Source organism: Typopeltis vanoorti, chromosome 18 (assembly GCF_054136105.1).
Source record: "Typopeltis vanoorti isolate ZY-2024b chromosome 18, IOZ_Tvanoo_1.0, whole genome shotgun sequence".
NCBI lineage: Eukaryota > Metazoa > Arthropoda > Arachnida > Uropygi > Thelyphonidae > Typopeltis > Typopeltis vanoorti.
The window spans coordinates 61,715,205-61,742,440 of record NC_143566.1 but is presented as its reverse complement, the minus strand read 5'-3'; the positions used below and the strand labels follow the sequence as shown (position 1 = coordinate 61,742,440).

The following is a 27,236-nucleotide window of genomic DNA, read 5'->3' as shown; positions in this document are numbered from 1 at the left end:
CTTTAAGTCCCAGTAGGGCTAGGACTCAAAGTGTTAATAACTATATTGATGATGTCTTATGATGCTTAAAACAAAATATTTACATATCAAAAAAAGTAATTACTGTGGCATACATGTGATTTTTTAGATATAACATATATAGCTAAGCTGAACAGACATAATGATTACAGATGACAGTAGAGGATTTATATTTACATAATGATTTACAGAGACAGTAAAGGATTAAAATAAACATGTTCAGCATGGTACTTTTAGCTAATATGCAAAATGTACCATTGAAATTGAAACGCTATTAAGATGCCACTGAAATAACATGGATATGGCTCTTGGATGTTTAATTCTTAAAAAAATATAGAACAGAGTCTCACTAGTTTTCCAAAATTTCCTAGATCAGTTGTATGAAATCCTGAGATGAGATTATTAAATTTATGAACTTTTCAGATAGTATCACAAGAAAAAAAGTTAAAAAATTCATTCTATTCATAGCATGCACATTTTGGTTATACGATGGCTGAAACCACAGTAAAAAAAAAACATTGTTGATTATTTAAAATTTTGGAATTGAATTATTTCAAATAAATGTAAACATCTTAAATTATTAAAAATAACTAATAATAATAATTATTTATTTTACTAACTTACAGTGTTAAGTTTACAAATGAAAGAATGTTTTCCTTCCAAAAGAAAAATATTGCAAGTTGTCAATAAAATAAAATAAAATAAAATAAAAAAATAATATAAATATTATGAGTCTATATAGTTTTATTGATGCAGTTCACTAAACATACATTATTATTAATAATTAAGGGGATACAAATCCCTGGTTGTTCACTGCCAGTAAGCAAAACTCTAAGATTTGTAGTTCTCGATCTTAGAGTTTTGCTTACTGGTGAACAACAAGGGATTTTGTATCCCCTTAATTATTATTAAGGATGCCAGAAAAATAGCCGTTTGGCTTTCAATTTATGTTATAATACATTATTATTATTATTATTAAGAAAACCAGGACGTCCTCTCAAACGTCCTCTCAATGATGACTTCTAAGGCCAGAACAGGCCATGCTAGGCATAATCCTTGATACGCATGATGATTATTATTATTATTATTTTTTTTTTAATCCTAATAAAATTAAAATACGCACCTTTCTTACAGTCACAGTTCTCATGCCTCGGTAGTGGAAATATTTATCTTCAGGGCCCTTAAAATTGAATTTAATATATATTAACCTTCATAAACACTTCATGAAACAAGTTAAGATGAATAATGCTTTACTTATGTTGATTACTTTTAATGAAGTACAATTACTATCCTTAGGTATATTGTTTCATTATGAGTTAGTCTGCTGATGGAAAGCATTATTAATTGTTATCATTATTAGTGGATGGTGCTTCATGACCAACACATTATGGGCTTGAATGCCACTGTGGGATCAGATGCTTGTAAATGTCATTAGGTGGCAGATGATTTTGATCACCCAGCATAAGCCAACTACTCTACTTACCAGAAGTCTGAAGTGGATTAAGTTCCATGTTTGGCTTGCAGAGTAGGGTTCCCAGATTCTCTGATCCTTAACCTATCCACGATACTGATATATAACAGATTTGCAACCTTTTATGGATGAGAATCACATAAAAATAAATAAATAAATAAATATAAAAATAAAGAATAAAATATAACTTACAGTATTTTCATTTTGGCAGCAAACTGTTTCCTTGATTTTCTTGATGTATAACAACCAACAAATGGTGAAAACTTATTGTAAACTTGTACAGTAAACAGGCTAACATTTAAAGCTAGAAATGCTGTTTTAAAGAATATGCCAATTTTGTTTTTCCCCCAATCTACTTAAGGCTTCCAATATGTAGGATGGTGGTATCATTCCCAGGAAATTTATCTCATCTTCCTTATCCCTCTTTTACCTTGCGGTGTCAAGGGTTTGTTAATCATCGGACCTCAAGCCATTCACAGGATAAGGTGGTCATCAACCCTACACCCTGGTGTATCCTATGTCTGCAGTGTTGAGTTCTCAAGGCTGGTTTGCCTGCTGTGCGAGATGAAAAACCCCAGGATAAACTGGGGAAAAAACCCTACTGTCCACACCCAAGACCGGCTAACTTGGCTAAGGCTGACGAAGATCCTTCAGCTCCTCACATCACTGATGGGAATTGAACCTAGGACACTCCTTCCTCAGCCATATGGTTGCGAAGCGCACAGCCACCAGGCTAACCACGCAGACCAGGAAATTTATTACTATCCAAAATTTATTGTTCCTATGTTCTGCTATTTTGATTTAAATTTAGTAAAACTGCTTCAGATCTTTTGATGTTCAGCCCAAGGAGGTTGGGCTGAACATCATTTATTATGAAATGTGGCACATTTCATAATAGTTCTGATCATAGGTCTAAACTAGCAAGTTCAAAACTTAGGGTGCATCTAAACAAAATAAGTGTGTTATATAATACTAATTATTATTATTTTCTTGGCCCTTCATGGAATTGCAAGACTCATCATGAAAAGTCAACATTATACAATACAAAGGTCTACATACTACTCCTTAAACTCATCCCCTGTTTACCTTTCACCACCTTCTCAGGCAATGTATTCCATATTCCTACCACTCTCCATACAAAACACTTCTTACCCTTTTACTCACCACTTCCTTTTTGTAAATTTTAGGAATGGCCCCGTGTCCTTGCTCCTTCCCCTCATTCTATTATATGAAAAATCTCATCAGTGTTAAATACAACAATAAACCTTCAACAGTTTTCATGTTTCAATTATATTCCCCTTTGTCTTCTATCCACCAAACTCTACAGTGCACATACCCTCAGTCTATCCTCAAAATCAACATTGTACAATCCTAATATCATTTTTGTTATCTGTCTCTGCACCATCTCCAAAGTTACTTTATCCCCTTCAGATCTGAGCACAAAAATCCAGATGTGGTCTGATCAAAGCTTTATAAAATGGGATCATCATACTTTTATCTCTCATGGTCAATGTCCTCCTAAATATCACAGCAATTCTCTGAGATGTCTTTAAATCTCTATCTACAATCTCCCCAAGACACCTTGCTTCCTTCACATCTTCTGGTATAACTCTACCAAGTGTGTATGGAGCATCCTAATTTGTGGATCACAAATTTTAAAACCTTACATTTATTTGCATTAAACTGATATCTCCATTCATCTTCCTACCTTTCCAGCTTATTCAAATCCTCTCAAATAGTCAAAACATAACCTCTATTACTAATAACTCTTCAAAGCTTCACATTGTATGCAAACAACTGCACATCTCCCTGTAATCCTGTGACAATATCAGTAACATAAAAATTGAACAGTACTGAATGGTCCAAGTACCAAACCTAGTGGAACTCCACTTGTAACTATCATATTCCATGATACTGTTCCCCCCCACACACAGCTTTCTGATATCTAGCCAATCCCCAATCCACTAACCTGATATCCAAACTCATATGCTGCAACTCAAAAACTAACTTATCATACGGCACCCCTCAAATGCCTTTGAAAAATTCTCAAAAACGACAGTGTATGCTTACTCTCATTCACTGCTCTCGTTACTCTATTGTAAAAGGTAACCTTTTAGATTACTAAAACAAGAATACCCTTTAACAGATCCATGCTGGCCTGCATAAATGATACCACCTTCATCTGCCCAATTCTGTATATGAGTTTTTACTAGTTTCTCCAAAACGTTAGCTACAGAAAAAAAAAAAAATACAAACAGCCCTATATTTCAATACCTCCATTGTACCACCATCCTTATGTAATGGCACTATTTTACCTTCCTCACTCCAGGAACCTGTTGCTTAGCAAGACACAGTCAGTTCCATACCCCATTCCCTTAACACACATGGTGAAATTCCCCCCTATTCTATTCCCACCCCCCTTCTGCTTTAATGACATTCATCCAAAATAATCAGAATACTTACTTTTCATTCTCTTCTCACACTTCATCACTAATTATCCTTCTAGGAATAAAGCCTGCTATACCAAGATCTAGCACTCTATTAAAATGATCATTAATAGCTCAATTATGTCATCTTCACTGGTCACTTGAGTCCCATCTCCATCCAGGAAAATAATCTGTCCACAATCATTTTCTTCCTACTTACTACATAGCAAAAAATTCCCTGAGATTATTCATGGATTGCCAGTTTCCTCTCATATTCTAATTTTTCTCTCCTTACTAGTCACTTTACTAGCCTGAACCTTACATTCCTTATGCAACTGTGCTCCACCTCTCTCTTATATGTCTTTCATAATCTCTTTTTCATCTGCAATTCCTCTTTTATTTCTCTTATCATCCATATGACTCGAAATTGCTTCATCTTCTTCACTCAAGGTATACAATCTGCCATTGCTGTCAACAATTTTTTCTTAAGTACCTCCCATGCACTAATGACCCCTCTTCCTTAAAATTCTTTCATCCATTGTACTGCTGCAAGCTGGTTTCTAAGTATGTGATAATCACCTTCCTTATAATTCCTTTGGTTTTGATGCCTCAATATGCCTATTCATCCTCCCAGTCAGAACTACATGGTCATTCTCACCAACAAGGGACAGACATCTCTGTCACAATCGGATCATATGATGCCGTTCCCTCCGTCACATGCAGCCTAAAACAGTTGTCCCTCAAGAAATCGAGTTCCTTATTACTGAATGCTGTCTCCTCTGCCCAGTTCATATCACTACAGTTTAAGTCCCCCTATAATCACTCACTATGCACTACAAACGTTTACCTAAACATTTCCTGCTCATCACCATCTATATTCTTTGGTCTGTATCATTATCTCATTAAATATTTGGTCTTATAAACACCTATCTCCCACTATATATGCTCAATGCTGTCAACTGTGATTCTCCACCCTTAGAGGGCACAATTCATCTCTTATCATAAGTGATACTCCACCTATGTGTCCATGTTTACCTCCTCTAACCTGCTGAATATTCTATACTCTTCGATTTCTATCTCTGTTAGAACATCCCCCCCCCTTTCAGTTGACCAAGTTTCACTGATACCAACAACCATGGAGAGTGAGTCAATCAATGCCACAAACCCATTCCCTTTAGTCCTAATTCTCCTAGCATTTGTATACAGAAACTGCTGCATTTTCAGTATTCTTATAATCATTATTACTCCCCTGATACTTCACCTTACTCTGTAATAAAGTATACACCCCCCCCTCAATTCTCAAGCCACTATCCCCGTGTGAGGCAACATTCCCTGCTATCCCTTTTCATTTCACCAGTTCAATTCTAGTTTCCCTGCCATGACACTCACTTGCCAGCAACAGTCTTCAAATGCCTGCATCCTTCTGCATTGAAACATAACCCATTACTTGCATAGCTCTCTTCTATTCTCAAAGTACTTCATGCATATTCCAGAGCTCTTTTCCTACACATTCTCACTATCATCTCATTCATTATCACCACTCTTCTCCTCCACTCCACATTATCATACTGGAGCAACATGCTCACTGTTTGCAATGATGCAAAATGGGAGGGAGAGCAATACAGAGTCAAGCAGATGATACAGTGTTACAGGAGAACTTGAATATATTGTATGAATGGGCAGGTAAGTGAAACTATCAGTTCAATATTGCAAAGTGTAATGTTTTTGAGATTTGGTAAGCAACGATGGGATGTGAGGTACATCTTGGTGGGAAACTTTAAAGGAAGTAGAGGACATGAGAGATCTAGGAGTGATGATGGACAAGGACCTGAAATTCAGGGGCTACATTGCACAAGTTGTGAAGACATCACATCGGATAATGGCAATGATGCAGAGGATCCTGATATGCAGAAATAAAGAGGTTATGATGCCATTATATAAGGCCTTCATCAGGCCTCATATGGATTATTGTGCATCGCTTTGGTTGCCAGGATTTCATAGTGACGAGGATATGCTGGAGAGGGTCCAAAGAAGATTCACAAAGGTGGTCACTGGTCTTTGGAATGTGGAGTATGAGGACAGATTGAGAGAATGTAAATTGCAAAGCCTCGTGAATAGGAAGAAGGGGGGGGGGGGTATCAGTGAGACATATAAGCTAGTCAGGGGTTGTTATCAGGTCGACATGGAAGAGATTTTTCATAGAATGGGAGAGGGGGAGGATCGAACAAGAGGCCACTGTAGGAAACCGTATAAGGAGAGTGTGAGCAGAGTAGTGCAAGTTCATTGCATGGAGGGTGGTTGGTGAGTGGAATGCATTGCCTGAGTGTGTTGTGAATGTAGACACACTGAATCAGTTTAAGGCAAGGTTGGGTGAGCACTGTGTGCAATAGTGTTAATAATAATAAATAATAATAATAATACTGAGACAGTGAGCTGAGCAAGAGTGATATTTCCAGAGCTTAGCAAAGTAAGTTGCTTAGACATTATAACCTACAAAATCATGCTGTAGAAAGTGAATGATTTCAAAAAGGCTGGCATGGAACTAGGAGAAACAGTTTATGTGCAAGAAAAAAGCAAATATGGAGGATATTTGAGCAATGAGACATTAGTCATATGATGAAAGAAGAAAATGCAGGAAGAGACTAGAGCAGCATAATGTGAAGGGACTAGGTATTAAAAGAAAGTTAATAAACAAAAGCAAAGTGAAAACAGTTAAAATCATGCATCTGCTTAAAATCATGCCTTTTCTGCTTTCTCTGCTATGTTGTTAGTCATATTCATGACTAACAACACAGCAGAGAAAGCAGAAAAGGCAAATTTACAGAATAATCACAAAAGACTGTATGATGTTATTAATAAGTTATGTAAGAAGAGAGAGAGAATGAAGTGAAATCATTAGAAGATACCAAATAAATAAATAAATAGCACAGCTAAATCAAAAGATGGCAATATGACAAAGTAGGAAAAGCATCTTGATAATCTTATAAACAATATTCCATCTTCTGATCCAACTCAGCTGTTGTTTGCAAGCAAGCTACTTCTATTTTCCCAATTTGATACTAGTCTCATTATGTCTGAGATTAAATTGGCAAAATAATTAAAACTTAATAAATCATACAGAAATTACTGAAGAAATGTAAAAAGGAGTTGAAGAGAGTATCATGATGTGGCTGAAGAGAACTTTGACATTTTCTACCTAAGTAGTATAGTTCCCAAAGACACACCAGAAGTCGGCCCTTCAGAACACACGCAATTTACAGACAAAAATTACTAGTTGTGGTGGTGTTGGAGGTGGGCGGTAGGTGGCGTTGATTTGTAGTAGAGGTAAGGTATAGAGACAGTCGAAGATGTCCTCCCGCGATGAGTCTTCGGACTCCTTGGAGGTATCAGGAATAATATTATCCATTTTTAAGAAAGAAAATTGCACAATGTGTGAGAATTATAGAGAAATCAGTCTGTTATCCATTCCAAATAAGATCCTGTGCATTATTATACTCAACAATATTAAGGCTCTGATTGACAGGCATCTTAAAGGTGGGCAAGGTAAATTCAGAAGGGGATAGGAGCTACACTGATTCTCTCTTTTCAGAAACTTGTAATTATCTGTTTTGTTGATTTTTAAAAGTTTTTTTCAATGAGGAATGAGAAAGTATTCATCACAATCCACTTCTTCATCCAACCAGTTAATCAGTGACCATTAATATGGATTCAGACACTCTCAGTCCACAGCACCTCTCTTTGCCAACGTCATCTATCCATGGACTCAAACTTTGGTGAAAAGTAAGTGGTTCTGTTAGATATTTCCATTGGTTTTTGATCATATCTAGAAAAAAGGTCCATTTATCAAATTATCACTGAATGGTCATTCATCTATCCTTTCATGGATTGCCAGTTTTTCCCCTCCAGATTTCCCCATTAATGTCAGATTAGCCTGATAGACAAAATCTAGGTAGAACTGTAAAAACTCACAGAATACCATGAGAAAGTCACCATGACTGTATACAATAACAATGAAACATATTTCAATGTTGAGAAAAGTGAAGTAATGAAAACCAGTTATAAAGTTTGTCTTTCTTACCCACTTCAAATATCTTGATAGCTGGGTAAGATACTTGTGAAGTGAGGAATGAGGTGGATTAAAGATTAGGAATGGTATCTGGAGTGTTCAATAACTTATGGAAACTTTGGAAAGACAGCAGAACGGAGTGCTAAGAACAAAAATGTGGATTTGCAATAGTCTGGTTCTCTCTTTCTGTTATAAAGTTGAATTAGACTTTGCATAAGAGTGATAACAGGAGATTTTATGCTTTTGATCAACAGTGTAAAGAAGAGTCGTTGCGGGAGACCCACACTAACCTATACACACAATAACTATCGTACCTTTAACTATCATATCATTAACTGTCAGGGCGCTCACAGCTACTTCTGGTAATCCATTCCAATCATTTAGTCCACACATTTAGAGCAAAAAAAATATAGTCCACTAAACCTTACTAGCAACAGCAATGCACAACTGCCAGTTCTCCATCCCCAGTTCTCTCCCTATCTTCCAGTTGTAGTTAACAATCCTGCAGTGTATCTCATGATGATAAATACAATGAAGGATTGGCACTCACAGCTACTTCTATTAATTTATTCCAATCATTTAGTCCACACATTTAGAGCAAAAAATATAGTCCACAAAACCTTACTAGCAACAGCAATGCACACCTCCTACAGATAATCCCTAGTTCTTCGAGGGATGACCTCTTGAAACCAAGTGAAAGAACTCTCCAGTGTCAACCCTGTAACCACCTTTCAACAGCTTAAAAGTCTCAATCATATCACCTCTCCTTCTTCTATCCACCAAACTCTGCAGTCCACATTCCCTCAGCCAATCCTCATAACTAACATTGTACAGTCCTGAAACCATCTTTGTTATCTGCCTTTGTACCCTTTCCACAGTTAATTTATCCCCTTCAAATCCTGGAGAACAATAGTCTAAGTGTGGTCTGATCAGAGTCTTCTACAATGGATTGATAACCCTTTTATCTCTGGAAGTCAGTGTCCTTCTCATTATTGCAGCAATCCTCTGTGTTACCTTCACCACCTTTGCAATATGTCCCCTAAATTTCAGGTTTCTATCAATCATCAACCCCAGATCTCTTGTCTCCCCTACTTCCTCCCATAGAGTATGCAGTGTCCCATCGATGTTTCCCAAACCTCAAGACCTTACATTTTGCTGCATTAAACCTACACCCCCCCCCCATTCATTTGCCCATTTATCTAGCTTATTCAAATCCTCTTGCAGCTACCACATCTGCACTATTACTAATAATCCTTCCCAGCTTCACATCATCTGCAAGCAACTGAATATCCCCTTGCAATCCACTGACAATGCCATTGATATAAAGGTTAAACAATATAGGTCCCAGTACTGAGCCTGGTGGGACCCCACTTGTAACCCTCTGCCTCCTTGAAACTGCCCTACCATACACAGCTCTCTGATACTAACGGATTGATAACCCTTTTATCTCTGGAGGTCAGTGTCCTTCTCATTATTGCAGCAATCCTCTGTGTTACCTTCACCACCTTTGAAATATGTCCCCTAAATTTCAGGTTTCTATCAATCATCAACCCCAGATCTCTTGTCTCCAATCCTGAATCCAGTTGACCAATCTGACAATCAGACCCATGTACTGCAACTTAAATATCAGCTTATCATGTGGCACCCTGTCAAATGCCTTCGCTAAGTCTAAGAAATTGGCAGTATATGCCTTTCCCTCATCTAATGCTCTTGTAACTTTATTATAAAAGGCTAGCATATTGCTAAAACAAGAGCACCCCTTCACAAATCCATATTGACTCTCACAGATAACATTACCCTCATCTGCCCAATGTTGTATACAGTCCCTCACTCTTTCTCCAAGATCTTAACAACTACTGAAGACACACAAACTGGCCTATAATTAGACACTTCCAGTCTGCTACCACCCTTATGCAATAGCACTATCTTACCTTCCTTCCATTCCATGACAGCCAGAATTTCATTGAAAAGCCAGCTCTATCCCTCTAGTATTAAAACTGACTCCTCCAGGATGAAATACTCCAATAAAGTGTTCATTGAACAATTCCACTATGTCCTCTGCATCGGTCACTCTATTCCCATTTTTATCTCACAATGACAATCTTCCACAGTCACTTCTCCTCCTACTGGCCACATAGCTAAAAAATTCCCTAGGATTTTCTTTGGACCTTAGAGCCAATCTCCTCTCATATTCCAGTTTCGCCTTCCTTTACCATACTAGTCACTCTTCTGGCTTGTGTCTTATATTCTTTATGCATCTTCTCTATACCTGTCTCCTTATATCTATTTCATAGCCTCTTTTTCACATGCAATTCCTGTTTAATATTGTTTGTCATCCACTTTACTCCAAATTGTGTCCTCTTCTTCACTCATGGTATACAACTTACTATTGCTGATAACAAATATTCTTTCACAATTTCCCATGCACTAATGATATCCGGCCTTCCAATTCCTCCCTGCATGAAACTTCCCCAAGTTGACGTCTTAGACTATTATAATCACCTGCCTTATAATTCCACATACGTTCCTGTCTCTTTGATACTCCTGCATGTCTATTCTTTTAAACAACTGAAGATTGTAGTTCTTAGAGAAAAATGGGTGGATGACTGTTTCAGAGCATGGAAGCAAAAGGTATAAAAGAGGAAGACAAGAAGATGGTTCAGTGTCTGGAGCTGAATAGTGAATGAATGTTGACCAGCAGCTGTTTTTTGTATTTATGGGTTTGAAGGAAAGTGAAGAAATGGTATTAGCTAGTTCAGTAGAAGAGTGCCCACAAAAATACCTGTAGAAGAGTCACAGAGCAGAAACACTCAAGTGGCTGGAATGAGTCTGTGAGAAAAGGGTCACACCAAATCATCTTCTAAACAGCATGAAGCATTTTCGAGAAGTTTGTTTTTTAGAAAGGAAATTTTATATAATGTACAATCCTTATATGTGAGAACAATATCCTAAATTAGTGAGGATTTGGTTGGATTTGTAAAGTGTTAAAGATGCAGAGGTGAGAAATAATGTCTGGAATGGAAAAGCACACTGGCTTTTTTGGAAGTAGAGGAGGTTGTGGAAGTGATGTGAAAGGAGATGCTACAGGTGTAGCATCTCCTTTCACATCACTTCCTATCTAGTCACATCACTATCTAGTATATCGAGCAGAGAGTTGAAGTTTAGAGGACATACTGCTAAAGTAGCCAGGGTAGCTCAAAGGATTATTTGATTATTGAAGAACACACTAATAAGTAGAGATAAGGGTATTGTCATTCCTGTTTATAAAGCCTTAATTCAACCAACATCTGGATTATTGTGCTCAGATCTGAACACCTGGGTTTCTTGAGGATGAGTGGTGGAGATGATCCAGAGGCAAGTGACGAAGATGGGGAGTGGTCTGTGGAATGTTCCCTATGAGGATAAACTGAGAGTTTATGGGTTGCAAAAGTTGGTTAATAGGCAAAAAAAAAAAAAAAGGGGGGGGTGATAGAAACATAAGTTACTTAAAGAATTTTATTATTATTATTTATATGGGTACTCCATGGAGTTAAAAGATTCATCATGAGAGATCCACTATCCATTAACACAGGGTTTCCCAAATTGTGTTCTGCGGAAAGTGAATAAGTGTTCCGTGATGTCAGTGACTAAGCTGTATTTTTAGACATGGAAGTAATTCGGCAAAGGGAATACCGCTGTTTATGACTGGTCATAAAAATTGCCTGCAAGCCGATTACAACAATGGGCAGTGTATCCTCTGTTCTCAAAACTGAACGAAATAATATCTGTGCTGCAAATGTCAGTGACCAAACCGCATATTTTTAAACATGGAAATATTTATGAATTATCGTTAATTTTCACACATCGAAATCTTTCAACATTCGGGAAAGGGAATACCGCTATTTATGAATGGTCATAAAAATTGCCTGCAAGTGGATTATAACAATTAGCGACTTATCCTTTGTTCTCAAAACTGAACGAAGTAACATCTGTGTTGCAAATGTTAGTGACCAATCAGCAACGAAGTATAAAGAAAATTTATCTACTGAAATTGAAGATCAAGGTAGTATATATCCGGTTCTCAAATCTAGTAATATCGAATACTTTCTTCACAAGTTCGTATTGTAGAGTGAACGTGCTTGTTTCAAAACCGTAGTGCCGTGATTTTTAAAAGTAATAGGTAAAAATTTAAATTTTAATATGAATAAGAGACAAGGGACTTTGTTTAATATTGGTGTTAAGAAATCTCTTATTGAAGGTGTTGTGTCGCAACAGATAGTGATCCATCCACCTCCAGCCTACAAAGCGATCTCCAGGATGTACAAAAGGAGAGGAAAACCATCAGCACACAGAAGAAAAAGTTTGCATTCACTTGTAAGTACTTATCATATTATAAATTTTTGGTGATCAGAATGGGATATATCAATGAAAATCAGCACAAATTAATTTAATGATGTTGGCCTGAGGAAACTACATTATGCTACAAGATTTCATTAGTCCAGTGATTGATAACCGATTTAAATGTAATTTTATATTTATCAACATGTCACACCATATACATAAGTGTACTAATACTCTTTATGATTATGTCATAATTAATTATTAATACATTACAAAATAACCGAGGTGTTCCATGAAAATTTCAGGGTTTGTGAAGTGTTCCGTCATAGGAAAAATCTGGGAAATGCTGCATTAACGCAATACCTATCATACAACTCCATAAAACCAATTCACTGTTGGGATGCTCACAACTACCACTGGCAATCCATTCCACTCATTTACTACTCTCCAAGTAAAAAACTTAGTCCACAAACCCTTACTAACCACACTCTTAGACAACTTCTAAGTGTAACCCTTGTTTTTCCCCTATGTATAGAAAAATGTCTTCTATGAAAATCTTATAGAATCCCTTTAGTAACTTATAAGTGTCTATCATATCCCCTCTCCTCTGCCTGTCAGCTAAACTTTGCAACCCACATACCCTCACTCTATCCTCACAAGAAATATTCCACAGACCTATCACCAGCTTGGTCACTCATCTCTAAATCTTTTTCACTACCTCCCGATTCCCAAAGAAACGCAGGCAACCAAATCAGTGCACAGTAGTCAACATTTAGCCGAATCATAGCCTCCCTATCTTTACTTCTCAATGTCTTATTCAGTCCAAGTAATCCTCTGAGCTATTTTGCTAACTCTTGCAATATGTCCTCTGAATTTCAAATCTCTCTCTCTCTCTATCTACCATCACCCCCCCCCCCCAGATCTCCCTAGTCTCATCAATTTTACAAAGCCATGCTGCCCCTATAGAATATCATATTCCTATTTCACCCATTCCTGAATTTTACTTTTAACCAACTTTTCCAATACTTTACCAACCACTCCACAGATATTAACTGGTCCGTAATTTGCTACTTCTATCTTCGAGTCACCGTTATGTAATAGATCTATCGCTTCTTTTCACTCCCTTGGAACCTTGCCAGAGCTGAGACTTAGATTAAGCAACTTCATCAGAGTCACTGCCAGTTCACTTACATTCTTGTAGCACAGGAGCAGACATACCATCTAGGCTCACTACTGTATTCACATTGAGATTTTTCAATATACTGAGTACCTCCAATTCATCTACCTCAATGCTCACATCAGCCTCTGTTGCCTAAGTATCTGCAAAGTCACCAGCTGCATGATATGTCTATACCTTGCAAAGTGATCACTTAGTAAGTGAACTATTTCTTCTGCTTCTGTCACTTTCCTACCATCAGCACCGAATACGGTTATCTTTCCATAATCATTCTTTCTCTTACTTGCTGTGTAACGAAAAAAACTCATCGGATTTACTTAAGCTAATTAAGCCTGCTTAAGCTAATTTTCTCTCAAAATCTGATTTAGCCTTCCTTACCATACTAGTTACCCTTCTTGCTTGTGCTTTATACTGCTCATGGTCATGCTGACCACCTTGTTGTTTATATTTCTGCCACAATGCTTCCTTTTTTTTTTTCCTTTTTCAGCTCCTGCTTTATATTGCTAGTCATCCACTTAATCCCTACTCCTGACTAACCCTGAGTATGCACTCTGAAACTTTGGATTGAATATTGTCATTTTTCAGTTTTTCTTGGCAATTCTGGTAGACCATCATTTCTAAGAACAGATATATATATATATATATATATATACACACACACACACACACACACACATATACATTAATTTACCCACATTCTTATACATTGCAGCTGACACAAATAAGTTAATCCCCACAGCCTGTGCTGGTGGAGAGCAGATAGCATACCCACCATGGGAATAGATCTTGGTGAATGTCTTTAGGTGGCAGATGAATTTCATCACCTGGTATGAGACTGTCACCTTAATAAAGTTACATCTCTAGAGGAAAGTTTTTCCTTATTATAAATCTCTTAATTCACCATGCACATGGTACTAAGATAATGTTAGTTTACAATCTTTCATGCATGGGAATCATATAAAAAAAAAAAAACCATAAGAGACCGAATTTTATCTATTCAGTGTATTTTTATGGTTTCTTTGACATAAATTTATAAGTACTTTTAAGGAACATGGAATAACAAAGTACAAGAAATGCTGTCATGCATTTCAGCTATATCTTTCAAAATACTAAAGCATTCATTTTTATGTGCTGGGGTGCTTTTCCCAGCAAGAAAAATAAAATGGAAGGAAAAACTAAACGTTATCTATAACAGACTCAGATGAAATATTGAGGCAATTTAACACAGCTGCCACAAATTAAATGAATAATAAGAGAATAAGTGATAAAGAAATAATTATAACTAACTTCTTCATCCAGCTGAGAAGGAAACTGAGTAAGAGGTTTCACTGCCATATCTTCTAATGCTCCTTCTCTCCTAAACAGTGGAGAAAAGGAAAATATTTATGTGAATGCCATAAAAAAGCAATTAAATATTTACACTAGCATTTCATTAATTAATTATTCTAAAAGAAAGGCTATTACATTTCAGAGTAGTCTGCCAGAACATATCCAAAGTTGTTACGTGCATGAAAGGAAGCTTATCTGTGGCTATTGCCATTCTTAATGTAGAAGAAGGGAATTTGTGGTTGGAGTCACTGTTTATAGACAGAATTCTTTCCTATTTCTCTTGAACCACATTTACTTAGCAAAAATGAGTTCATTTTCTCCTACACAAGTGGTGAATACTCTCAGTGCAAGGAAAACAACTGCATAATGGATCTTTCTAAGTGAAATCATCAGGAGACCAAAGCTTCATAATTTTTGATTTCCATGAAACAAGCTATTTTCATGAAATTAGCCCTATTGTTAGCCTCTCATTTAGATAGAAAATAATACTTCAGATTTTTCCTGGCATTCTGTTAATTATGGTGACCATTTTTATTTGATGGATTCACAGAATTTTCAGAATCCCAAAGGGTTTTAAATTTTTCATTATTGGAACTTATGCCTAATTCGATAAAAAGGAGGAATATTTTGAAGATCCCCAAGAAATTATTGAATTATCAGGCAGACATAAGGAATTATTAGTGTTGAGAGACTTTAATAGTCAAGTTGGACAGAGTAATAATCATTGTGTGGTGGGACATTATGAAGATCATGTTAATGACAATGGACTCAGGTTGATTCAGGTGTATGAAAATGAGAAGGTGCTAAACGCACCTTCTCATATCAGTATAAACATATACATAAGTTTACATGGACCCAACCAGCTAGAGGTCTGAAGTCAATAAATGATCTGGTGATAGCAAACAAGAGTGAATAACAGTAATACAAGATGTGAGAGAGTGTTCCATGGAGCTGAAGATGGGACAGATCATTATATGGTAATAAGTAAGATTGCGTGTCCTGTTACATCTAGGAGGCCAAATGTTTCATATGATGATGATGGTCGAGTTACTGAGATCCCCAAATAGAAAATAGGATTGTTACAAGATGATAGTATATGAGATTTATATATACAACAACTTGAGCAGAAATTGGATCTAACCAGAGAGAGATCTGCATCTGAGTTATTATAACCATTTAAAGAAATGTGTACATGAGGCTGCTAAAGAGGCTCTTGGAAGGGAAGATAAGAGGCACAAGGAAATATTGAATAGATGAGTCAAGTCAAGGTGAAGGAGAAGACAGAAGAAAAGAAGAGAATATATAAGAGATGGTTAAGCGGCAACACCTTTCAGGATAGAGAGGAGTGCTAGACAAGTGAAAAGAATGGTAATTAAAGCTAAAGAAGTGTATGAAAGAAAGTGCAGTGAAATCAAAACACCTGGTGGGATATAATCGCTCTTCTGAAGACTGACAATGTGTGCAACAGGTACGAGGCCCCATAGTTATCTTGAGCAGGACTTAATATCATTTCCTTCCAAGATTTTAAGAGATACTATGAAGGTTTATTATATAAGGAGAGAGAGTGAAATATCAAGGAGACAAGAGGCTATTGTTGGGAGAAAGACCATTTGAAGTAACACTGGAGGTGAGATGGGCTGTTCGAGCATCAAAAAAATGGAATAGTGGCTGGCCCTAGTGGAATGGTAATAGAGATGTTCAAGTATGGTGATAGTAAAGTACTACAAGTCCTAACAATGACATTCAACAAGGTGACTGCAGGTGAGGATACAATGATAAAAACCTCATAAGGTATCATGAGGGACAGAATTAAATTTAAGACATTCTCAGTAATATCAGAGGAACAATCTGGTTTCAAAGCAGGAAGATCTTACAAAGATAATATATTTTCTTTACAACAAATATCCCAAAAATGGTTGCTAAGAATAAACAGCTCAATTTAATTTTTGTAGATCTGGAGAAAACTAATGATGCTGTACCAAGGAAGACAATGCAGTAAGTATTGAAGAGAGCAGGAATAGATGAAGGAACAGTTGAAAGTGTGTGCAGAGGATGTACCAGGATCCAGGTCTGCTATAAAGAGTGGCGACAAACTTTCGGGGGAATTTATTTCTTCCAATGGGCTCAAAGCAGGGGATGTTGTATGTCACCACTGTTTAAGATCTACTAGGATGAAGCCTTGGAACAGATAATGCCATGGAATGGGTATTACCATAGGAAACCAAGTTCTACATTCTCTTCTTTTCACTGATGATCAGGTGATTCTCTCACAGGACAAGGAGGATGTAGAATATCAAATGAGAAAATTGGATATATATAAACATTGAAGCCTGAAAGCTAATTTGTTAAAAATCAAATACAGGTATCCCATGCTTAACATGCCAAAATTAATTGCGGCAATCCCTTGATATATGCAACAAGAGTTTTGATTAACGCACCTTTAAACTTGCGGAGCTCGCAGCTGATCTGACAGATACTGTACATGCAAAATGTTTAATGTAAATATTCTTACAGAATTCAGTGTATAGCTTGAAGGTCATGAGTAACTATGCATTCATATATTACGAGTGGTATTCCGCACTGTTTTTTGCTGTCAGTTTGGTTTAACACATGTTATGTAAAGGTTTGTGATATTTGACAGTAAACTGTACCTGAGAGGTACCGCGACCTCCAATGTCAGTATAGTATTGTTTAGTAGTTGTTTTTTTTATTCTTTGTTCAATAATTTCTAGATTGTAACTGAAAATAAATAAACCATCATGTATTACTGAAATAGAGAGCCAAAGGCTTATTTATCATACATGTCCTCTAAGAAATCTGCTTTACATTATGGAAAATACTAAGGAAAGTGATCTTGAGCTTACTCCACCTTTACTACGGGTTGCCCATAACGTTGCTTATGCTTTCATCTGCCAAAACTGTTAGTTTCTATATATTCTGCAAGAAACTCTTGTAGTTTCTATATTCGGCTATGAAATAATGTTGCATTCAATATCCACTTAATTTCTACCATCATGTATTATATTTGCAGTGTTTTTCTTTATGTTTTATTGCTTGTTTGCCAAGGTCTGGAGAGTCATTTTGCTTGTTATCGTAGAAACATTTATGCCGATAAGAAAAATACTAAAACTGTTCAAACGACTCTTAATAACTTCTTTTGATAAAAATATTGCAGTAAATAATGTAGGTACAAGTATTTATTACACATTTACTTTGCATTCATTTGTTATCTTTCCTAAAAGAGTACCATATAAAATGAGTTCTTAATAACAGTAATCGATCATGGATGAATTGTAATTTTTACCACTGATTATTAGATTTGATTAATGCGGTAATATCGAGGGATTAATTAACTGCATTAATCGAGGGATACCTGTACTTAGTAGTGAATGCCTTCAAATATCTGTGCTGCATGATGAATAAGTTCAGCCACTGTGAAGTAGATATAGTGTTTCAAACGAGACAGCCACAAGCAGCTATTAGAACCATGAATGGTATTTTATGGTGTCATAAGGTATCAAGGACAACTAAGAAGATGCTATATCATGTGATTATGGAAAGTATAATGGCCTATGGATGTGCATGTTGGACGTTCATTAACAGCCAGAGGAGGCAAATGGATGATGTGGAAATAGATTACTTCAGGCGAAGCATGAGAGTTAGCCATATGGATTATCTGAGAAATGCATATATTCGAACAGAGATGAAAGTCAAACACCTTATTATGGAGAAGATAAAGGCAGATGCTTTGAAATGGTATGGACACATCCAGAGAATGACATACATATCTGTAAATGAAATTTGAGAATGAAATACATTATTGTACTGTTTTTTCTGATTTTTCAAATTTTTTTTTTTAAGCAACTTGCTAGCACATTTGACGTCGTCAGTGGATGCAAAGAATTTTATACTAATAATGTTGCTAGAAAAGAAGCCAAACATGCTTTGCTGTGAGAATATGTGGTTTTTGCCACATATTGTCACAAGTTCTGTAGTCTCCATATTTCTTACAAGGGTTTTGGACATGAAGCATTTATATAAAATTCTAGTATTTTATATGATCCCTGGTTATATCCTACTCATTACTTGATTAAATTATTATACTAAAAATTGATCCTAAAAAATTGTCTTGATAGGTTAATGTATTAAATATGCTGAAAGCTGCAACAAAAAACAGGTTTTCTTCATTTTAAAAAGCTAGGATCAAGGGATGAAAATAACAGAACAGGACCAATTTTTCCTTATAGCTATCTATGAAGAGTATGTGTCATAAAAATTGTATATTTTTTATTTGGTTTCCTATATAACCCTTTTGGCCTTCAAATTCACTCTTTTTTTTCTTTTTCTTGCTGTGTGTTTCATAGAAGAAATGCTTCAAAGGGATTTTGGGTACACCTATTCCACATCTACAAATGAAACTCACAAACAATGAGACTTGTGGATTCAACCTGCAGGGTAGTAGAAATTTGAGGGGAAAAGAACACTTAAAACACTTAAAGCAGGTAGCAGCCATCTTGAAAAAAACTTAATCAGTCTGGAAATAAAACTAAAAAATAAAAAAAAATACACTTTGATCATCAAAATGTCAATAAAATAAAATAAAATAAAATAAAAAATAATTAGAAATTGGACAATTATCTGGATATAAGCTGTGGTTAATTTTAACATCCTCTGAAATTGTAAAAATTCTGTGAATCTGTCAAAAAAGAAAAAAAAATTGTTTCTTCTATCTAATCAAATAACTCACTTTTATTCAAATACAACTTTATGCAGCTTCAATATATTTTTTAATCATATGATACCACAGGAATATCGCCTTTAATAAAATAAAGGACTATTACAGGTCAGAGTCTGTCACAGTTATACTGCTCTGCTTAAGGTCAGCGCAGTATAATTGAGGATACCTCCACTTAGCCATTTAAGGAATGCAGAGAACCGACTGGGGCTTCTGACCTAACGTCCATTTCTCATCTTGTGGTGCACCCTGTTAGGTATCTATATCTACCTGGATACTGAATGAACAAGAATAGGCATGCAATTTGGGATTTAGTCAACCAAACTGTATTCTTATAGGCTTAAACCACAGCATAAAATGATGGTACAACATGACAGAATTTCATGCCAGCTAGAGCGTTGCCCGGTTAAACAAGGCCTCCATTATTTTCGTCAGAGAACCAGGGTGAACAGCGAAAAGTCAGCTATTGGAACAAATCCCAGAAAATGTTCTGACATCAACAAAGTTCAAGATTGGTACTATCAAAAGAAGCATCAATGGAAAGGAAATGGAACTTGCAGAAGAAGTGGATAATAAGTACTAGATCGACGTAATAGGCATAGCTAAAACAAAGAAGACAAAAATAGGTGAGATCTTTCTAAGTGACAAATACAAAATGTTATATTCAGGCAATAACAATGGGGGGGAGAGAGGGAGTAGCTAATAGTATTTAACAATAAATATGAGGGTAATCTTCTTGAATGGCATGCAATATCAAGTAGATGGTGTGGGCAAATACCAGAATGGGGAACTGGATAATGAGACTTATTTGTACTTATTTATGTCCCACAGAAGGTTCTACCAAGGAAGAAATGAAGGAATTTTCAATTGGCTATTAAAGAACAAACTAACAAGTAGAGATAAGGAAGTTGTTATTCCTCTTTATAAGAACTTGATACATCCATATCTAGATTACTGTACTCAGGTCTGGTCTTCTGGATTTCTCAGGGATGAGGAAGCAGTGGAAAAGATTCAGAGGTGAGTGACCAAGATGGTGAGTGGTCTGTGGAATGTTCCCTATGAGGAGAGATTGAGGGTTCGTGGATTGCAGAAGTTGGTTGGTAGGGGAAAAAGAGAGGATATGATAGAAACATTTAAGTTGGAAATGTTTCAGCACTTGGCTAGAGGGGCCAGAACAAGAGGTCATCCCTAGAATTTGAATAAATGTCTGGTTATTAGAGGTGTGAAGATTAAATTTTTTTGCTTGGGGAGTTGTGAATGAGTGACATGAGTTGCCAAAGTCAGTTGGGAGTACTCTGTCTATTAATGGGTTTAAGGAGAGATATGATAGATTGTGTGGATAGTGTGTACTATATTAATATAATAGTACACTAGGATTTACCTCTATGAAAGTTGCTACTGAGCAATATTCAAGTTTCTATGATTACATCTTACTCATTACTTATTAGTGTGTAGGATGCATTTACCTAGCCAAATATGGCCAACTTGCTTAATTTCTCACTTTTTGAACTGTAAATAAGCTACCTATGGTTAGTACTAACAGTAATATAACATAGTGTGATTAACCTTTAAAACTAAGAAACCTGATTGCCTTTTTTCTTAACGTACTGCAGATCATATGCAGTGTTTAAATATTTATAAAACCACTTAAGTGTAAAAGAATTTCTTCCCAGTCAGTTGTCCCATTTAATATGATACCAGTATAATAAGCTTTCAATGAATTGTTTTCAGTAATTATTTGTAAGTAAGTTATGAATTTTCACATTAGCTCATGTTTACATCACATATGTGCTAATATTCATTCATGGAGATATTAGGTTAATTAATTTCAGCAGCCAGGCAGAATTCAAACTGATAGTTAATTCTTTACCATATGACAGATATAAAATGATTTGATACTGACCATTCTGATTTTTTTTTACATACTGACAAGTAAAGGAATGGTATGATATTTATAATTATCATCATAGCATCATGAAAGACTCATTAAACCTCCAGCCTTTTATTCACAGTTTCTACACTCACACTTTCAAACAATATATTCCACTCATATTTTCCTCACACCTCTTTATACAGTTTCTAGAGATGGTCTCTTGTTCTGTCTCTAGATCTTATAATTCTATGAAAAATCTCTTCCACATTAATCTGTGGAAGAGATTTAATATGTGTCAACAACATCTCCATTTCCTCCTATCCATAAGGCAATGAAAATTGCATTTTCACTATCCTCCTCTTTCATTACTTTAGTGAATTATCTCTAGACATTTCTAACGTATCCTCAACCCTTTGACAAAACAGGTGTCCATATGAAGCATAATCAAAGCCTTACACAAGAAACACATACACATGGAGATTATACAATTGTATAACCTCCACACTTATACAATTGTAGCTCTTCAGGAGGATTGAACAAACTGGAAAGGTGGGCAAATGAAAATGGGGATAACAGTTTAACACAAATGTTGTTTGGAATGCAACAGATTATTGCTGAAGTAAGATATTGAGGTCTTTATCACAACTAAATGCAAGGTTTTGAATTTTGGGATTTGCAGATGGGAGCTTACTCTCTTAGTGAAACTAAGAGAAGAATGCTCAGAAGAAATAGAGGAAGCAAGGAATCTCAAGATGATGGTAGACAGAACTTTGAAGTTCAGAGGATATGTTGCAAGGGGTTATGAAGAAAATCCGAAAGACAGCTGCAGAACTGAGAAGGATGTTGACTGGTAAAGAAAAAAAGAGAGTGGTAGTTCCATTATATAAAGTTCTGATCAGAAAGCATATGGATTTCTATGTTCAGAGATCTGTTTACTAGAATTTTATTATTATTATCCCAAGATTCCATGGAGTCAGATTCATTGCAGGAGATCCCTTTGTCATAGACAGAGCTCATCATACTGTGCTACATCCAAATTCTCAGAAGACACAACACTCTCAGGAAATGCATTCCAATCATTCACAACTCTTTATGCAAAAAAACTGCTTCGTACTCTCTTGCTCACATCCTCCTTATAGACAAGAGGTGTCTGTAGGGTGAACAAGCGGTCATGCTTCCAGGAATGACCTATTGTTCACCCCCCTCATCTCCCACCATTTTATGAAAACCTCTTCAATATTAATCCTATAGCAATCCCTTACCAACTTGTACATCTGTATCATATGATCTCTCTCTCCTCCTATTTATTACACTCTGCAAATTGCATCTTCTCAACCTTTTTACATACTCAACATTCTAGAAACCAGAAGCTACCTCAGTCAATCACCTCTGGATCCTTTCCAATATCTTTTCATCCTTTTGAAAACCAAGGGACCAAAACTATGCACATTATACATGTGGCCTAATCAAGGCAGTATACAATGGAACTAAAATCACCATACAAGTTGGTCTCCTCTGCATCATTGCCAAAATTCATTGTCTTCATGTTGGAGGCTTAATGGAATGTATACAGCACTCAGAAAGGATTAACATAGGTTTAATACTTTCTATATTTCGTCCTAGTCACTAGGACATCTTCGGGGATTACAAAAACAACAAAAACATGAACACAAATATCATACAATACCAAGCCCAACCACGTGGGTGACACTAAAGTCCTATCTAGGTGGAGTGCCTGGCCTGAAATGTAAGGTGGGACCTCTGGTGATGAGTGTTTCCCAAATCTTCGGAAGCTTAATGCAACCGTATTTATTAAGATTTGGTTGATTTTTGAGAGCTGCTGCCGCTGCTTCTAAGAATAGTCTCTCTTTCTTGAATTTGCTGTAGTGGAGCATGGTGGTTTTCTTCCAAGAGACCCTGTGGGTGGTGTCCAAGACATGGTCAGCCAAGCCTGACTGACCATAGTTGTGTTTACAGATGTAAGACCTGTGTTCCTCCAGGCAGATGGATGCTGATCTGCTTGTCTGTCCAAAGTATGCCAGCTTACGAGAACAGGGTACTTTGTAAACTCCAGGCAGAGAGAGAGAGAGGAGGGAGCTGATCTTTAGTAGAACGGATAAGGGTAGCAAGTTTGCAGTCTTGGACATCACCCACAGGGTTTCTTGGAAGAAAACCACCATGCTCCACCACAGCAAATTCAAGAAAGAGAGACTATTCTTAGAAGCAGCGGCAGCAGCTCTCAAAAATCAACCAAATCTTAATAAATAAGGTTGCATTAAGCTTCCGAAGATTTGGGAAACACTCATCATCAGAGGTCCCACCTTACATTTCAGGCCACCTACACTGCCCTTAGAGGGCACTCCACCTAGATAGGACTTTAGTGTCACCCACGTGGTTGGGCTTGGTATTGTATGATATTTGTGTTCATGATACATTAGTTGTTTTTGTAATCCCTGAAAGATGTCCTAGTGACTAGGAAGAAATATAGGAAGTATTAAACTTATGTTAATCCTTTCTGAATGCTGTATGCATTCCATTAAGCCTCCAACATGATGTCCTCACAGCACTTAAGGCTCTACACACGAATTCATTGTCCTGTCATCACAATTTTCACAAATGTATCTTCTAAATTTTAGATCCTTATCTACCATCACCTCAAGATTTCTTATTTCCTCCATCTCCAACAATATATTGCCACCAAGAGTAAATTCTACATCAAATCCTTGTTTTCAAATTTTTAAAACCTTACATTTCGCAACATTGAACTGGCATTCCCACTCATGTAACCATTCATTCAATCTATTCAAGTCTTCTTGTAAGGTTAACATTTGCTCTAATCATCAAAGTTCTTCTCAACTTTGCATCATCTGTAAACAACTAAATATCCCCATTCAAATCTTCCCCAGTATCATTAACATACAGGTTAAACAGCAATGATCCTAAAATAGATCAATGAGGCACACCACTCGTACTTTCCTTTTCTGGGATATTGCTCCCTCCACACACAACTTGCTGACATCTACCAGACAGCCGATATCTAATCCAATGCACTAGTCCAATATCCAATCCCATCTGCTCTAGTTAGATTACTACATGCTAAGTTGATAATCAATCAAACACCTTTGCAATCTGAAAGGGACAAAGTAACCATGGAAAAAGCACAGAGGCAGATAACAAAATGATATCAGGACTACATAACAGAAAATTTGTTATGAGAATGGACTAAAAGCATATAATCTGCAGAGTTTGGTGGAAAGAAGATAAACAGGTGATGACTCAGACATATACTGGATTGATACCAATAAGATTTTTCATATGGTAAAATGAGAGGATGGAACAAGAACAGGCAATCGTCACTGAAAGTTGTGAAAGGAAATAGTGAGCAAGAATAAAGTTTTTTTGTATGGATGGTGGAAGAAGCATGGAATGCATTATCTCTGAGAGTGTGATGAGAGTGCAGACAGTGAAGGATTTGAAGAAAAGGTGTGATAAACTGTGTTGTCTAAAGGACTTCCCATGATACGTCTCATGACTCATTTCTGCCTGGAATAATAATCGGTGCACTAATCTATTGTGATGTCCTCACAATTTTTAGCAATGTGTCCCAGAAATTTTAGGTCTTTGTCCAACATCATCCCCAGATCTCTTATCACATACATCTCCTGTAAGATATTCCTACCAATCATAACCACTCATTTATACTTATCAACCAAACTTTGTTAAAAACAAATCTTCAGCCTGTCAGAAATTACTCTATAAACCAGTTACCATTACTTCTGCATCCTCAGCCACATGTACATAGTTCAGATGTGGTAGTAGGATGGCTGATGGACAAATATCAAAGAGTAGTTTATAGAGGAAATGAGTCCAGGAGAAGGTAAGGTGACCACTAATGCGACGCAAGTGTAGAACTTTTTTTTTTAACTTAGTTATAAATTAAATTAAAATATGCCAAGAAATTATACTCTTTTTTTTAATCCTTTATCCAAGTGTAAGCAAACAAAGTTTGCACATGAAGATTCTTTATGACTAGACTACTTGTAAACAGAGGCTAATGAACTCACATTAATTTCCTTAGTATTCCATAATGCAAAGCATGCATCCCTTCAAGTGTGTATAATGATATGCATCATGGGTAACTACCCAGACTGGTTTCAACCTTTATTGAGATCTCATCAGTGGGAACCAGATCCAGAAGAGATAACAAGGTTGGAACATTACATTATACACACCTGAAAGGATGCATACTTCGCATTATGGAATAATAAGGCAATTAATGTAAAGTCATTAGTTTCTATACACAAGTAGCCTAGTTGTCAAGAAACTACACATACAAATTTTGCTTACATTTGGATAAAGGATTAAGCAAGAATATAATTTCTTGCCATTTTTAATTTAATTTATAACCAAGTGAAAAAACTTTCTACAACTTGTTCTCAATCAAGCATATTTTAATGATAAGGCGTTACACCCTTTCACTACTTGTACATGTGATATATATGACTTCAGCATTACTTCAACCTTGGTATCTCTTCTGGGTCTGGCTCTCACTGATGAGATCTGAATAACGGTCAAAATCAGTCTGGGCAGTGGCTCTTCCCATAATGGCATTACGACTTCCCATAAATAGCATTATACAAACCCAAAAGAATGTGTGCATTGCATTATGGGGTACTAAGGCAATTAATGCAAGGTCATTAACCTCTATATACAAGTAGCCTAGTCATAAAAAAACTTCATGCACAAACTTTGTTTACTTACACTTAGATAAAGGACTAAAGAAGATTATAATTTCTTGGCATTTTTAATTTATGCATCACGGGATTCAGCACTTAGTCCTCTCTTGTTTAATTTGTATATCAATGATATAGGAAATTATTTGACAGGGAATAATCAGTTGTTTACTGATGATGCAAAACTGGGAAGAGTGATAGTAAACGAAGGTAATGTAGAGATCCTACAGGATGATTTAAATAGAATAGTAGTATGGGCAAGGCACTTTGGGAAAAAAAGAGAATCACAAACTGCATACTATATTGACGGAAATGAACTGCAGGAAACTAATGAGATGAAGACTTGGGGATGATTGTGTACAGGGAGATGAAGTTTAGAGTGCATATGGCAAAGGTAGCTAAAACAACACATCAGATTATGTGGTTGTTGAAAAAAAAAAAACTAACAAGTATGGACCGAGAAATTTTTGCTTCCTTTATAAGGCTTTAATAAGGCCACATCTGGACTATTGCATGCAGATCTGGACACCCAGATTCCGTGGGGATGAAGATGTGCTGAAGACAAAGATTGTGGAGGGTCTATGGAATGCCCCTATGAGAAGAGATTAAAGCATATTGTTGTGAAGTGAAGCATATTTGAAGTCCCTAGTATATTATTGTGTGTTTCAAAAACTAGCTGTTAGGCAGAAAAGAGAAGCCATAATAAAAGCATTAAAGCATTATTAAAGGGGGATTATAGGGTGATGCTGAAGACTTTGTTTTCTATACATGGCTGGAAGGGAGAAAACAAGATGCCAGTCACACAAACTGTGTAAGTGTGGTTAGCAAGGGTATCATTATTATTATTACATGGAGTTAGCAGATTCATCGTGGGAGGTTCATTCAACTGACAATATATTTATCATATAAAATCTTAAAGTCCTTAACACTCCTTGCATTAACAACACATTCTGGTAATGCATTCCATTCATTGACAATTCTCCGTGTAAAAAAAACCTACTCCTCACACCCTTCTTCATCACATTTTTACCTAACTTCCAAGAATGACTTCTGGTTCTTCCTCTCTCACCTTCTGCTCATTTTATAAT

The 27,236-nt window shown here is 36.3% G+C and overlaps 1 protein-coding gene across 3 annotated transcripts in view; it reads right to left on the bottom strand.

Moving 5' to 3' along the window:
* Positions 1–27,236, bottom strand: part of LOC150096712 (multiple PDZ domain protein-like) — a 1,501,001-nt gene that overhangs the window by 235,846 nt on the left and 1,237,919 nt on the right. For all 3 annotated transcript variants that reach the window (XM_090408593.1, XM_090408594.1, XM_090408595.1), the window contains 2 exons: positions 14,766–14,835; positions 1,142–1,198 (listed from right to left, as the gene is read on the bottom strand). In XM_090408593.1, the coding sequence (XP_090264719.1) occupies positions 1,142–1,198; positions 14,766–14,835 (127 nt within the window). The remainder of the gene's footprint in view (positions 1–1,141; positions 1,199–14,765; positions 14,836–27,236) is intronic.